The sequence below is a fragment of the Prorops nasuta genome, unplaced genomic scaffold (genome assembly GCF_024137725.1).
Source record: "Prorops nasuta isolate Cenicafe-Biocafe unplaced genomic scaffold, Cenicafe_Pnas_1.2 PNAS00004, whole genome shotgun sequence".
Taxonomy (NCBI): domain Eukaryota; kingdom Metazoa; phylum Arthropoda; class Insecta; order Hymenoptera; family Bethylidae; genus Prorops; species Prorops nasuta.
In genome coordinates, this window is record NW_027116801.1 from 4,443,350 (window position 1) to 4,457,599 (window position 14,250).

The following is a 14,250-nucleotide window of genomic DNA, read 5'->3' on the forward strand; positions in this document are numbered from 1 at the left end:
TGCAGGTGAACGAGAGCCAGGCTAGTCGGAGAAGAGACGATAATGACCTTCCATGGAGAATCGAGTTGTCGGAGTAGGAGTGCCTTTGACACACTTGACGCTCAGGTGAATCGTAAGCGAGACCGGAGAGTAGCTCGTGGTTAGTTTTGAGCAGGAGATCGAACCGAACGCGTCTCTGTCACGAGAGTGGCTTATCTTAGTACGGGGATGTATATCGTTGAGAATAGCAAGAATATGCATGAATAAGAGTCCGTCCTGACCTTGACTGTGATAAGGAGAGCGAGCAAGTAATCGCTGCAGACGCGTGATCGAGCGACGATTGAAAATTCAGGTTAGCAAATATATAGTAGTTTGAGGAAGAGAGAGAAGAAGGAGAAGAAGAAGACCAAAACGGATGTGAGCGATAAGAAAGTTGGTTTGGAGAAAATGGTTCGAACGGATATGTACAAAAGAAGCGAGGAAAATCGATGGATAAAGGAAGAACATTTAGACTAAAGGAGGAAGAAGGTCATGGGTCTATAGGTCTGCGATGCAAAAGAACCACGCGTGTCTACGAACTGATTTCGAGTGTTCGGAGCACGTGTTCAGTCAAGGTGGAAGCGGATTGTGGTACCTCGGGGTGGGAGGGACGAGTGAGCCAGCTACTTTTCGGTGGCAGAGTGGGGGTAGGTCAGCGAGGAAGAAGAATTCGGACAAAAAGGAAGAGCCGAGATGTCCACAAGCAGATACCAAAGAATTGAAGATACACGAGGTGGACGTGTGGTATCGGTCCTCTGACGAAATCAAAAGTGTAGCCAGTTCTAGTTTAGTCCTTTCGTGATCCACATACATAGGAGCAGCGCGACGTTTCCTGGACGCGTTGGTGTGTGCTTACTGTAAATAAAGAATTAAGTGGAACGAGCTAATATAGAGTCTTCCTCAAGGCCTTCTGCGAACCAATCATGTATCGCTGGACGATTTTAATCATCGCGTACACTTCAGTAGCGTACGCCAGTCCTGAATTCTTCGGGATCGGCAATTTGGGGTCATATGCGAGGATCTTCAATTTTACCGGATTTTCCGTTAACGAAACCGGTAACGAGTTGTGGCACGGCCTCTTTAGGGATTGCAAAAAAAAGGTGACCTTTTCGTGCATTCAGAAAAACGCCTATACGTATCTGGATGGTGCTCTCGTGGAACGAGATAACATTACTGTGTTTGATGGATTAGTGTTGACGAAAAATAGTCTTGATTATGGCTCGTGCCCGAAAAAGATGAGCAAACGGGACGAACTGGATGATAATCTTGTCGAGGATTCAAGGAAGATTAATTGCGAGGATGATACGGATGAGGAGGAACCTGAGGAAGTAAAGGACAGTGGTAGAACTCTTGAAAATGATCGTAAAAGTCCTTTGGAAGAGATTACCAATGCTCTCCGTAAACGAACTGTGAAATTCCTGGCTACTAGGAATTATGAGCTACAATTACCGGAATTCTTTTTTGATGGCGCTACGGTTCGTATAAGTCCACGGGAGATTGACGACAGCGGTGCATTGTTAAGGGTTGATTTTGGACAACGTTCCCTTGACAACGAGGGTAGATTGTTTAAGAAAATCAGTAAGGAAAAAAGCTTCTTTTCTTCCAATGCCATTTACTTAATAACATTATAGTAAAAGATTCAATTTTAATTAAATAATTTACTTTGCTGTGACGATACTACAGAACGATACTTTACATTTTTGCTGATGTTTTTTTGCTTAAAGTTTTTTTCACACGTGTGTTACTAGCTTTTGGTTACCCTACATTTCAATCAAGTATTCATCTACTAATCGTGGATTGATTTTATAGGACGATTCATCCAGAACAAATTGCTAATGAGTTTCTTGGCGCTCCTCTTGATCATCAAACTCATCAAAGTGAAATTTATGTTTGTCATTCCGTTCCTCTTCGGAGTGGGCACGGCCAAAAAACTCTTCCTGAAACTGCTATTGTTTCTCGTACCAGCCTTTGCGCACATCTTTAAGTTATGTTCTAGCTACTATAGCCATGGCACCAAATATCATCATCATCATCATCAGGTAAATTAGCCATTCATTCGTCACGGAGGTTAATGGATGCAAATGATGCTTCGTTGCGTAGTAAAAAATTGAAGAAACAATAAAAAAATAATAAACTGTCTTGTTAATACTTTTAGATAGCGCATCACCATCATCACGTTCCGGTTCCCGTACCGGTACCGACTTATTACGATCACCATCATCATCATCCGGAGCCAGAGTTCGACGGTTACGATTACGCGCATCCGCATATTCAATATCGCAAGGACGTTGAGGAGCTTCGAGAATGGGGTATCGAACCGTATGAGGATAGTGGTTACAACGGTGTGAATGAGCACGTAGGTGCAGTCTCACCTGGTCATGGAGCAGGACCGGTTCCAGGAATAGTTCCGGCACCATCACCATTAGCATCTCAAACATATGCCAATAATTACGGCGTACATCAATACGCACCTAATGCTCGACCAGTAGGACCCTATCACGATAAACATTTGTCAGCTTCTTCGCATAATCTGGCATATTCTGGATATCTCGATGAAAGCAACAAATACAATCGACGAATCGCTGTGCAACAACCAACCATGGCCACCGCGGTACCAGTGGCCCCTTTAATGGCTCCCGTTCCAGCTCCTTCGACGCTTAGTGCAAACAGTCTCTTAGCTGCTGTTCTGCCCAAAACTACAACGACGAATCTTAAAACTCCGTACGTCGGCCTAAGCCAGAGTCAGCAGACGCTGAAGCCAAACGCATACCAAGCTCAAAAGACTTCGCCAGTGGCCAAAACCATTAGTACGGGTGCAAAGGTCAACAAGAAATTCGACGATGACTATTTTGGACCTATAGTTGGTAGGCTGGAGGATATCTTCACGCATTTGAGGTTCTCCGAGGAACCTTGCAGAGAGAGACTGGTCTGCAGCATGTACAAGAATCCAACGCTTTATTCACCACACAGCAATTTGGTCTCGAACGAACTCTCCAGGTATATGCACTGTTGCGTCTTGCGTGGCTCTGATATCGCGCAAATCATAAGGAGAAAGGTGGCCATCGCCCTCGCTCCGAATCACGCCAATCAGGTCATCGCGCCACGTTCCTTGCCATTTTCTCTCCAGCTTTTTGTCCTTTTTACTTAATTCCTTCCGAGCTTCGTTGATCATACGCTCGATTGTTCAATTTAACGTCTTCTATGCCTTTCCGCGATTACTATCCTGGTTAGCTATAAGCCAAAACTACTAGAGAATTGCAGTCCGATCTGTGATAGTCAATTATTTCATCTTGTACTAATAAAAACTGTCAAAGAATTTCTACTACCAATTAGAATGAAATCTAACAAACTGTGAAATGGTGCTTTTGGCTATTTCTTACGTTTTCTTACTGGGAAAACTATTATCTCCGTAATAAGATACTTCGCTTGTTTTCGAGACTTTTTCTTCAAACCCAATTATAATACGAATTCTAGTGCGTACAATTTACAATCGGTGCTACACTGCTGCACAGCATACTGTTTCTAGTCTCTAATTAAATATACATAGGTTAGAACTAATTATACTCTTGAAGAATCTATTAACTATTGATCTTTTATTGCTTTCAGGGATCCAAATGAGCTCAGCAAACGTGAGGCCTCTAATTCCGTATCGAGTCAAAAGTTTCACAGGTACATGAATGCTGCAAGATTAGGCCAGGATGGCGGAGATTGCCTACGCACGTACCCCTGCCATATAAACACGGAATAGCGCCAATAGATTATTGGATATATTCTATTTAGAAAAATCAATGTAGTCAATAGAATTGAAACAAAGGAATGATTAAAGAGAAGTATGCTGTTGTTTTGTATAAATTAGGAGTTTATTGAAGCAAATAAACGCTTAAATAGATCTGATACGAGTCTTACATAGTACTAAACAGACATAGATATGTGTTATATTAACTTATGCAAAATCTATTGTTTAATACTTGTTCACGTGTGACAACTACCTGTACGTAAATGTTATTAACGTTTATACCGGAATCATTAAATAAGCTACTTCTCATCTCAAATGATTATAAGCGTTTGCATAAGTGTAAAGCTACGTTAAAACTGCCATAGATTCCTATAAATATTAAAGCGAAACTCTTTTTGCCGTTAAGTCTCTATTTAACTATTAAATAATTTATTTATACATTTAGTCTGCTAATCTGTCATAAGAATGTGTACTGTGAGTGTTTTGACTTTGTATCAAATATTTTTTGATGCACAGTCAAACCTTGATTCTTGACAGTCTTATTTATTCTCAACGCAATGAGAAAATTATTGATAATTAACATTATCTGTAGTATATTTTAAGTTTGATAAATTATTAAGAACTGCCTTTGATATTGCTTATGTTAATGTTTTATGTTTGTATTTTTAATTATCATCTCTAACCATCCAGTTTTTTCAGTACAAATCTGAACTAATGACACAGACGTGGTATTTTCTGGTTGAATCAGCATTTCAAAGGGCTATATTGGGTGATACGTTATTTATTTTTATTTATAATCAAAATATTTAAATGAAATATTTTTTCTTAGGATAATTAAATACTTATAACAATATGATTGAGAAATGAATGAAAAATTCTTTGAGGAGGAATAGGTATATAGTAGTAATTTTAAATTATTTATTAAAAAGAGCTGTATAATATAAAAAACTACTGTCCAGACAAATATAAAATAAATTATATTTATATACCATTATTAATATCTCTTATGATAATTAATATTTATTTTAACATTATGTGCTTTGCTGCCATAAATGAGTTGTTATGAAATCCTGACGTAGCAATATTGTACAAAGTATTAAAATCTTAAGAGAATCATTATTTTAAAGTGGAATGTATGTTATTTATTATAAAATAAAAATTTGTAAATGCACTTATATTATCCAAATGTATTCAAATCCTTAAACCATGAGTTAATTATTTAAGAAATCACAAAATTTGCAACATAGTCTTCGTCTAACCAGCATAACTTTTAGTTTTATCACCTATAAATTATAACACGAAGGAAAACTGTATTTGTTCAAATATTTGTTACTGAATTTTTGAACAATTAATACTTTTGTAAATGGTAAGTCTTATATTTATGAGAAATGTACATTTAATAATGAAATATAACTTGTTTCTTATTGCTGGAATGAACTTTTATCAATTTAGCTTTCATTTCTATTAATTTTATATGTCACTCATGTTTAAGTGAGCAAATCTACATTAACACTTAAAGTACATTTAGAGTTTAACTGAACGGTGTGTAATTTAGAGGTGAGATGTAATGTTTTTACAAGGAAAATTTGGAATAATTCAAGTTATCTACTTATAATATAGATTCTTATCTTTAAGTTCGCACTTTGAAAGTTGATGCCGAGACAGTAAAAGTGCTTTTCTAATTATATTTCTAAAAATTTGATAAAATCTTTTATTTCCTATTAAAATTATATATTTTTTTAAGATTTGAATGATATAACACATTTTTATTAGTATGATTAATTCATTAGTTACAATTTTTTAGTAAGTGATAAAAGAGACATAGGTCAGATTGACTAAGTGTCAACCTCATTTCTCATGCTTGAAGTGTGTTATTTAAGGGTCAAATAAAAAATTCAGACATGATTAAAAGATGTTTAAATTTGAAATTTTGGCACGCAAGTCCTACTGAATAGTTAACATAAGTATCAATAAAAGAGTCGATATAAAATATTGATATAATAAATTATAAATAGGCGTTTATTTTTATTCTTAATTTGTTTATGATTTAGGATTGTCCGAAATGTGTGTGTTTGTGTGTGTGAAATAATTAATTGAACGACAGAACTAAATCAAAACTATATAGACAAATAAGTACTTTTGAAACTAGAATAAGAGCAGTAAATGAATCCTTGTCCGATTATAATTTCATTGAAAGAAATTAGAGATACTGCTACAAAGCGGAAATAATATCACGTTCGGGTGTCGAAATCGAAATTTTTTGGAGGGACTGAGTTCTGAGCTGTGAAACATCGGCACCCTAGAAAATAAGGCTTTCTTCTTTCCTTTCGGACAGCCACACGTTCTTGATTAAAATTCATCGATCGTAGCTGGCGTTCATCGGCTATAAAACGGCGTTCAGTTGGTTCAAACGTGCATTCGGTGTTTAGCTTCGCAAATCAGTGGTACTGCCATGAGGGTTCTTATCACAATTGCTACGGTAGCTCTTGCGGCCACCCTTACGGGTGCCCAGAGTACAGAAACTGCGGCTGCAGCTCTTCAAAGGATTTATCGTAGGTAAGAACGAGTAATTAGTCCATAGAATGGACAAATTACAAAATTCATCAAAATACACGCAAATCTTTGTTTAATTATTTTGAGTGGGTACAAGTGTTTGTGACAGTGATCGTAATAGACTAATATTTGATTTACAGATGCGCGGATAGCGAAGTTATGCTATCTTGCGTGAAACCAAAAGTTCTCTCTTACCTCAGTACTGCTGTGAAGCAAGAAAAGCTGGCAATCACCGATGATCTCGCCATTGTGAAATCCAGACAGGCACCGGAGGAAACAGCTGAGGAATACTACCCTTCTCAATATGACTTTGTTGATCCTGCAAGGAGGGAACTTTTGAGATCCTTGATGCTGGAGAAAGTGGATTCTTACTTGTCAAGTCACAGCCTTGAAGCTAAACTTCCTGAAGCAATAGTTGGATCTAACATCGTTCCCAGATCCCTGGTGGAGGGTGTACCCAAAAGTCTTAACATTCCTTTGTCTGATTCTTCCACAACTGAAGGTAAGATATTACGAGTTATTGATATTCTAATAATCGATGTCGCTCATTAAAAGTAATCAACCTGTTAGTAGATTTTGTGGGGTTGATTTTAAAACTCTAAATTTGTTCTTTTTAGGACGTGGGTTCGTGAAAAAGGTCATGATTCCTTTCCTGCTGGGTTTGAAGTTTAAAGCTACTGCATTGGTACCACTGGCAATTGCTTTAATCGCCCTGAAAACATGGAAAGCATTGACTCTTGGTCTTCTGTCCCTGGTTCTCAGCGGAGCTATGCTTATCTTTAAACTGTCGAAGCCCAAAGTAGCCTACGAAGTAGTCCACTATGGTCACCCACCAGTAGAACACCCACCTCATTGGGACACCGCACCTCACGGACCGTACAGAGCCTACAGAAAGTAGACTAAAGACTTTTCTTCATCTGAACATGTTATTTAATATTTATTTATGTCACTCTATTTATGTAAAATAAATCTGACATTATTTTGTAACACATTGTGTCTTACACTATGACCCACCTAAACATTCCAAGTTACCTTAATCATAATATAGTATTATGCCTCTTACTCTTAGTTTCATTATTTACTTAAATGCAATACTCGGCTTAAAATTTATAATTGAAAAAGAGAATTTTTACCCTAAAGAGTGAAAGCAAATACTTTCTTCTGAAACTTTTGAAAATTGCACTTTGTAAACAACTCGGAAATTCTGTTAGTGAAGAATACACTAAAATGTAAAAATACTCTACTTGAAAAGCTCCCTTATTACGTTTTATGGATAAATCACTGAAGTAGATAACCTTCTTACGTAGGCAAGCTTTTGAGCAACCAGCATACTTATGATAAATGTATTAGTGTAAATAACCCTTGTAGAATTCGTTGTTCTTAATAAATTTCAAGGATTTTGTATTATTAAAAAATTCGTCGGACGAAAAGTCGATAGAAATCAGTGGATGATCGGGTAAACGGCCTGAATGCTTATGCTAACGATGGCGACCCAAAATTCCAATTACCGTTTCATTGTTACGAGCAACCGAAGTCGGACAGCCCGCAAAAGTGTCTCTTCGCCACCCCAATCGCGTTCACGCACGAGAAACTCGAACGCAACACGCATTCTTGATAAATAGAGGAAGCCGTGTCTCAAAGTCTCTCACTCGGTCTCGCACTCAGTCTCGAAAAATCGGGGCATTAATTAAATTGGGGTAGGAGGTAATGAAATTAGCAGCGACTGGTATACTTTGCTTACCTTAGAGAGAGTGGTGGGGTATATCTAACGGAGTAAATAAGTGGAAAGTTGATAAATCGTGGTATGAATGAATGATTGAATCAATGCCAATGTTACGATGCCATGTGTGCCAAGGGTAGACTCTCCTCCACTCTTATTTCGAATGGCTTCCGCTTAGCGGTCGGAGACGCTCTTGCAAATAATAAAATATCTCACGATTTATTGATTAGAAAGTTTTAGAAAAACCAATTACGGGAGAAAGTGCTTCATGTATACGAACCGTAACAAGATCCATAATGGAATCCCTTTCCTTTTTTTAAATTCGAAATTGCATAAGAATAAGACTCTACTGTTTTATCCAATTCCGAAAAACTTCAGAGGACTTTAACACAATTTTTTTATATTTATAATTACCTGCAGTTTTCCCATTTATAAAATCAAATTCTAAAAGCACCTCTATTTTTATAATAACACTTATTCTTATTTTTACGTATATGAAAATTATACGTATAAATCAATTATCTATCAAAAGCTCTTGTATTATAATATCATAAACAAAAAAACCTAACCTAACGAAAATTACATTGTATTCGAACTTATCATAGGATACTAAATTGTGTTCGAAATTAACATAAAATCTGTGTCTATTAACAAAGCTCGTGTTAATAAAAGAAACGAAAATAGATTAGTGTACCATTAAGAAAGTTTGGTCTGCCGATGATATCGAGAAGCCGTTAAGCCACGTGTATGATATTTTAAAGGCCCTGGTTAATACGTGAAAGAATGGAGGATGAAAATTGTAATTACGAAGTCAGCAAGTGCAAAGGTAAAGGTATTCGATATTGGCCGAAGCCGGAAGAAAAGTTATGACAATATGAGTCGTGAAGTGGGTCTTTCGCGGCATATCATAGAAAGCAAAGTGTGGCGGTTAACTAGCATCGAGTTATAGAGGAATCGCCTGCTTGGCAGTTGGTTCGTCACGCGTTTCCTCGACGGCGTCGCGTGCTGCGCGTCGCGCGACAAAGTCGTCCGTTCATCGTACCGCCTGATCAGGATGCTCGTCACGGACAGCCGGGGCCTCGATAATCGAAGACCATACTGAACGAAAAGAAAATTCGTGCTAGCCAGTAGAGGGTAGGGGGCAACGCGACGGTTCATGGACGATACGCGATTCGACGATAGGCCTCGTATAAATAGCCACTTGCCCAACCCATTGCCATCAGTCGTGCTTTTGCCTTCGTCGTCCTCTGACAATTCCTCGACTAGTCTCCTCGTGATACCATTTCATATCATGAAATTGATCGCGCTTTGCACCCTTCTTCTGGCAGCCCTCGTCGCTGGCCAGCCTGCCAAAAATGAATTCTGGAAAGGCACTGCCATGGACCACATGGTCGACCAGACCAAAGTCGAGTGTGCCCAGAAAAACGACGAGATCTCCTGTATGAAGTTCAAAGTGCTCAATCTTCTTGATCAAATCTTCCGCAAAGACAGCTTTAAGGTAGGCTTCGACACTCTCGTTTAAATTTGGAAAGAAATTTATGGTAGTTCGAGTCTTGCATAATATATATGCCAAGAATCTTTGTTTTTTTTTCAAGTTTATTTTAGAATGGAAAAATAGACGTGTAGGAATGCATGTTGTTGTACTCTGCATTATTCTTCGGGATAGTACCGTTTCTTGGAGTCGCGTATTATCCTGTGAATGAAAATAGAACGTGCTTTTAAGAACTTTTCTTTTCTGTCTAGGTATCCGAGACAGTGGAAGTGACTCGTAACTCTTACCCAGTAGAGGAAGTGTCCGCCCGCAGTGAAGGCTCTTTCCTCGAAACTATTCAGTACTACTTGACTTCTCATGACGTGACCTTCAAGTTACCCTTTGACTCGAGCGTGAAGGTTAGCTCGAGGAACCTCGAGGACGACGAGCTCAGCTTCAACGTTAAGTTTGGAGAGGGTCGAGCCGTTGAGGAAGCACGTAAATCTAAACTGAAGAAAGTCATCATCCCCATCCTTGTTTTTGTTCTTCTGAAAGCAATGACCTTGATTCCTTTGGCCATCGGTATCCTTGGTCTCAAAGCATGGAACGCTCTTCAACTATCTTTCTTCAGCTTCGTCGTTTCCGTTGGGCTCGCCATCTTCCAGCTCTGCAAGAAGATTGCCGCTGATAGCCACGCTGCTCCCCTTGCTGCTCATGGACCTTGGGAATACCAAGCTGCACAGTACAGGTCCTTCCAGGAGAATGATCAACCAGCTCAATACGCCCAAGACCTAGCTTACACCGCATACGCACCATCATCTTAATTTATTCTCATCTTTCATAAACTTTTGTAAAATACCTCTACCTTTCTATTTGTACGATTTATTTAATAAATTATTATTTCGATTTATTTATCTGTGTATTGGTTATTAATTATTATCGATTACAAATGGTAGCACCAAAATTTTTAATTTGAATGTAAATATTTTATTAAATATTATATAAAGTCATGGCTAATGCTCTTTAACTCTCAAGAGGAGTAATGGGTATGGGGTGCACGTGTGCTCTTGAATCGCGGCGCTGCTATAGTGCTTCTCTTAAGAGTTAAATAAACTTTAAAATGTTATTCTTCTCTTGTAATAAAAATCTTGTTACACACGATTCCATTCAAGTGTATGAATTTAGTTATTTTTGATGCTAATAATATCATCTTCAATGAGATTTCGATTATAAAATTTGGTTTACAAAAATTGTATAATAACAGTGATAATTTTTTTAACAACCAACTACGTTTGAACAATTTTTCTGAATATGCATATATATCAGGATAATAATTAGTATTGTAATTTTAATCATAATTATATCCCTAAAAGAACAACGTTCAGTATTGCATCGGTGTCAATAAAATATATTGCTATTCTTGAATTAAATTTATTATATGGATTACGATGGTTTAAAAATGAAAGTAACAGTTTAAATTTATAATCTCTATATTTTACTTATCTTCGTAAAAATGTTTTTCAGCTGCCTTAAGTAAAATATATGTAACTAGTATAATACACCTCCTCTGATGCTATCAGTGTAAGAGTTATCTTCTCACATAACATTTTTTATAAGAAATATTTTCTATACATTAAACTCTTTATAACTAAAATAATAAATGGCACAAATTTGCTATCGCGTAAGGTTGTCCATAATTCTATTAACTTCAATTGTTATGGAATATTAGAAAGTATTAGTTTTAATCAATAAACTTAGTAAACTAACATATTTAATAAATATTGTGCAAAGAATTAATTTTGAAATGATGCTTTAAATTTTATTAGAAATCATAAAACCAGAATGTTTTCACTTTTCGTTTAATGGACAACATGTTTTCTTTTAATTCTGATGCAACAGTCGCACAAACTTGATAGATAAAACAAGTATTTTCATGCATCGTTGTCACACCTGTTTCTTTTTTTATATGTCAAGAAGAGTTAATCATATTTTAAAAGAAAGCTTGTCATTTTCTCTAGAATTTTTTCTGGTCAACGAGAGTATTACACATACTTTTCAATAAAATTATAGCCTAATCTATAAAATACACCGTACATAACAACTTCAAAATTTCTTGTATTGCAATAAAGTATTGTTGAATAACAAAATTAGTGGCAATAAGCGTAATTATAATCTTCAAAGGCTTTTAAAATTAAAGTAATCATTGAGCAGTTTTTAGTATCTATAACAAAAAATATTATTTATAATCCACATTAATACTACTTAAATCAATTTTTTTTACTTAAACAGAATATTTAATTTCTAAGTAATGTAAGCCACAATGACTTTCTTTATTTGGTATTTTAAAATCATTTTAATGATTAACACGTGTTCAATCACAATGTGACATGACTTCGTTAAAATGTGTAGGAAGACACTGATCTCCAGCTCTCAATAGAGAACAACTCATAATATTAATTCTTAACTCATAACAGCATTGTCAAATTTATTCTCTATTTAAACCATAAGAAAACCTAGTTAACATGATATATAATTTGAAAAAAATCCCTACTTTATACTACGCATCTATCAAACTCGAATTCTTCAACAAACTGCAGGATTATTATTTGGCAGACATTAATTTCACTCATTGCATTCAATTTACGAAAATGAAAGCTGCAGTAATATATTCAATGCATTTTAATAACAAGAAACTATGATTATTTAAGCTTTTAAAGGCATTTAAATAGGAGAATCCATCACGTAGATCGAAACAGTTTCTTTGGCAACAAATGAAGCAGTTAATAACTGGCGTATGATAGCGTAAAAGGAAAGACTCTTTCGTTATGGAGGATGTAGAGACAGACGTAGGACAGGGTTAAATTCAAGTAAGAGCAAGGAGGAGGCGCAAGTTCCGTTTTCCGTGAGTCGCATGCCATCGTGTACGAAGTACGCGACGCCCCATACCCACACGCCTCTTCACGCACTTTTCCTCTACGCACGAACACGTCCGGGGGACGCTCTATGCCAGTGAAATTTGAATAATTTTCCTTCGATCGACGATTCCCGGCATGCGCGACCGAATAACATAGATTTGCGGGGGGCAAATTAAATAAAAGGGGCGGGCCACTCCTCCGTCAGTCGCAGTTCGATCGTCGATCGCTCGCTCGCACCGCATGGGTCGAGGATCGTTTATTATTTAAACGCGTCCCGAACAAGAAAAAGCAGCGTGGATCGTGTTATTTATTGTGCTCGAGGGTAGTTTTGTAATAATAAAGGGTGAAAAATTTAAAAAAAGAATGAGGCTGTTTTTTATAACGAGTGCGATAGTCCTGCTGGCAGGATCTACCATGGGCAATCAGGATTTCTTAACAAAGTCTTTGAATCAGTGTATACCCGCCGAATCATGGACTTCCTGTATGAAACACGAAGTACTTGGATACCTTGATGAGAAATTGGGTACCAACACCGAAGCGAGATCATTGGAAACCGTTGACGAAGCTATTGTGGCAAGAACCTTCAAGTACCTGAAGAGTTTCGATTACAACGTCGACGTACCGTTTACCGATGCATCCCTCAAATACAGACCAAGTCGGAGTCTCGCTGATTTGGACGTTGAATTCAAGAGTAATGAAGTGGCGACCAGTCAAGCACGTGGAATTCTGAAGAAGAAGCTTTTGCTACCATTCTTACTTTTGCTGAAACTCAAGCTGAAGGCTCTTATGCCAATCTTTGTGGCCATCATTGGACTCAAAGCACTCAAAGCTCTCATACTTTCCAAACTCGCTATTCTTCTTGTTGTTGGATTCATCGCTGTGCAATTCTTCAAGAAAGGTGGCATGATGATGCCAGGAGGTATGTGTACAAATGATAAAATTTTTGTTTTAAATATATCGGAACCGGAAATAAAAGAAAACTTTCGCTCGAGTTAAAGGATTTGAAGAAAAGTGGTGCAGTTTGTTCATGTGAAAGTATAATATATTTTCGAAAATTGTAGGTATGTCAATGGAACCAGCTCCAGGAGCATACGGGGCTCCACCTTTGCCCTCGACCACGTCGAGTTATGACCCTGCTAACACGTGGGACGGAAATGGTCCTTATTCCCGCGTGTGGACACCGACCAATGGAGTGGAAGCCCAAAACTTGGCATACAACTACTATTCACCTGGAGGTTCTAACTCCTACAGTTCTGGTAGCTCCTCATCATCCTCCTCCTCATCTTCGTCCTCTTCGCCCGGGTCGTCCAATTCTGCCAGCTCATCAAATTATTAGGCAGATATCACGAGTCTATGAGATCCGATCAATCTCGACGAGATCCATCGATCTCTACATTTGTCGATGAAGGACTCGACCAAAGAAATGCACACCAAATAACCCTTACTAGCTCATATCGGCATGTGTCAATTGATTGATGATGATAATGATACTGCTGTAAGCTCAATGTCAACTGACACATGACTCTCCTCTTTTTCTGAATTGCTACGCGGGTCAATTATGCTTTGGCAATCTATATGTCATTTTTACTCTCCTTCGTCAGTCGATGCATCCTCAATTCCAACGACTCGAACCAGATCATCTTATTGTATATTGTGGAGAGAGAAACATTAATCAATCATGCATCGATAAGATTAGCGAGATTAGCGAGTTATTCGTACTATCTGGCATTATCGTTTTATTTATTGTTTGTGTGACACGTTTATTTATTATTACCCTCGCAATTGTTAATAAAATATGCTCACTCTACAATTCTTTGTTTATTCAACCATCCTTTCA

General features: G+C 37.4%; 4 protein-coding genes across 4 annotated transcripts; all 4 read left to right on the plus strand.

Annotated features, from left to right (window-relative positions):
* Positions 1-941: 941 nt before the first annotated feature.
* On the plus strand, positions 942-3,766 carry LOC136772898 (uncharacterized). Its single transcript, XM_066726143.1, has 4 exons — positions 942-1,596; positions 1,828-2,057; positions 2,174-3,015; positions 3,625-3,766. Exons 1-4 carry the CDS (start codon positions 942-944, stop codon positions 3,764-3,766), a joined length of 1,869 nt encoding a protein of 622 aa, XP_066582240.1.
* Positions 3,767-6,206: 2,440 nt separating this feature from the next.
* Positions 6,207-7,205, plus strand: LOC136772740 (uncharacterized). The gene is made up of 3 exons (XM_066725867.1): positions 6,207-6,310; positions 6,448-6,809; positions 6,925-7,205. Exons 1-3 carry the CDS (start codon positions 6,207-6,209, stop codon positions 7,203-7,205), a joined length of 747 nt encoding a protein of 248 aa, XP_066581964.1.
* A 2,113-nt stretch (positions 7,206-9,318) lies between these two features.
* Positions 9,319-10,322, plus strand: LOC136772697 (uncharacterized). The gene is made up of 2 exons (XM_066725827.1): positions 9,319-9,525; positions 9,771-10,322. Exons 1-2 carry the CDS (start codon positions 9,319-9,321, stop codon positions 10,320-10,322), a joined length of 759 nt encoding a protein of 252 aa, XP_066581924.1.
* A 2,454-nt stretch (positions 10,323-12,776) lies between these two features.
* Positions 12,777-13,749, plus strand: LOC136772918 (uncharacterized). The gene is made up of 2 exons (XM_066726169.1): positions 12,777-13,332; positions 13,475-13,749. The coding sequence occupies exons 1-2, from the start codon at positions 12,777-12,779 to the stop codon at positions 13,747-13,749; spliced, it is 831 nt and encodes a 276-aa protein (XP_066582266.1).
* Positions 13,750-14,250: the final 501 nt, after the last annotated feature.

Bases quoted from the DNA above. Each gene is read 5' to 3' on its own strand.
- LOC136772898 (XM_066726143.1), top strand. From the start codon at position 942: ATGTATCGCTGGACGATTTTAATCATCGCGTACACTTCAGTAGCGTAC. The intron at 2,058-2,173 runs GTAAATTAGCCA...TAATACTTTTAG, and splicing joins ATCATCATCATCATCATCAG to ATAGCGCATCACCATCATCA. The intron at 3,016-3,624 runs GTATATGCACTG...TATTGCTTTCAG, and splicing joins GTCTCGAACGAACTCTCCAG to GGATCCAAATGAGCTCAGCA.
- LOC136772740 (XM_066725867.1), top strand. From the start codon at position 6,207: ATGAGGGTTCTTATCACAATTGCTACGGTAGCTCTTGCGGCCACCCTT. The intron at 6,311-6,447 runs GTAAGAACGAGT...TTTGATTTACAG, and splicing joins CTTCAAAGGATTTATCGTAG to ATGCGCGGATAGCGAAGTTA. The intron at 6,810-6,924 runs GTAAGATATTAC...TGTTCTTTTTAG, and splicing joins TGATTCTTCCACAACTGAAG to GACGTGGGTTCGTGAAAAAG.
- LOC136772918 (XM_066726169.1), top strand. From the start codon at position 12,777: ATGAGGCTGTTTTTTATAACGAGTGCGATAGTCCTGCTGGCAGGATCT. The intron at 13,333-13,474 runs GTATGTGTACAA...CGAAAATTGTAG, and splicing joins TGGCATGATGATGCCAGGAG to GTATGTCAATGGAACCAGCT.
- LOC136772697 (XM_066725827.1), top strand. From the start codon at position 9,319: ATGAAATTGATCGCGCTTTGCACCCTTCTTCTGGCAGCCCTCGTCGCT. The intron at 9,526-9,770 runs GTAGGCTTCGAC...TTTTCTGTCTAG, and splicing joins TCCGCAAAGACAGCTTTAAG to GTATCCGAGACAGTGGAAGT.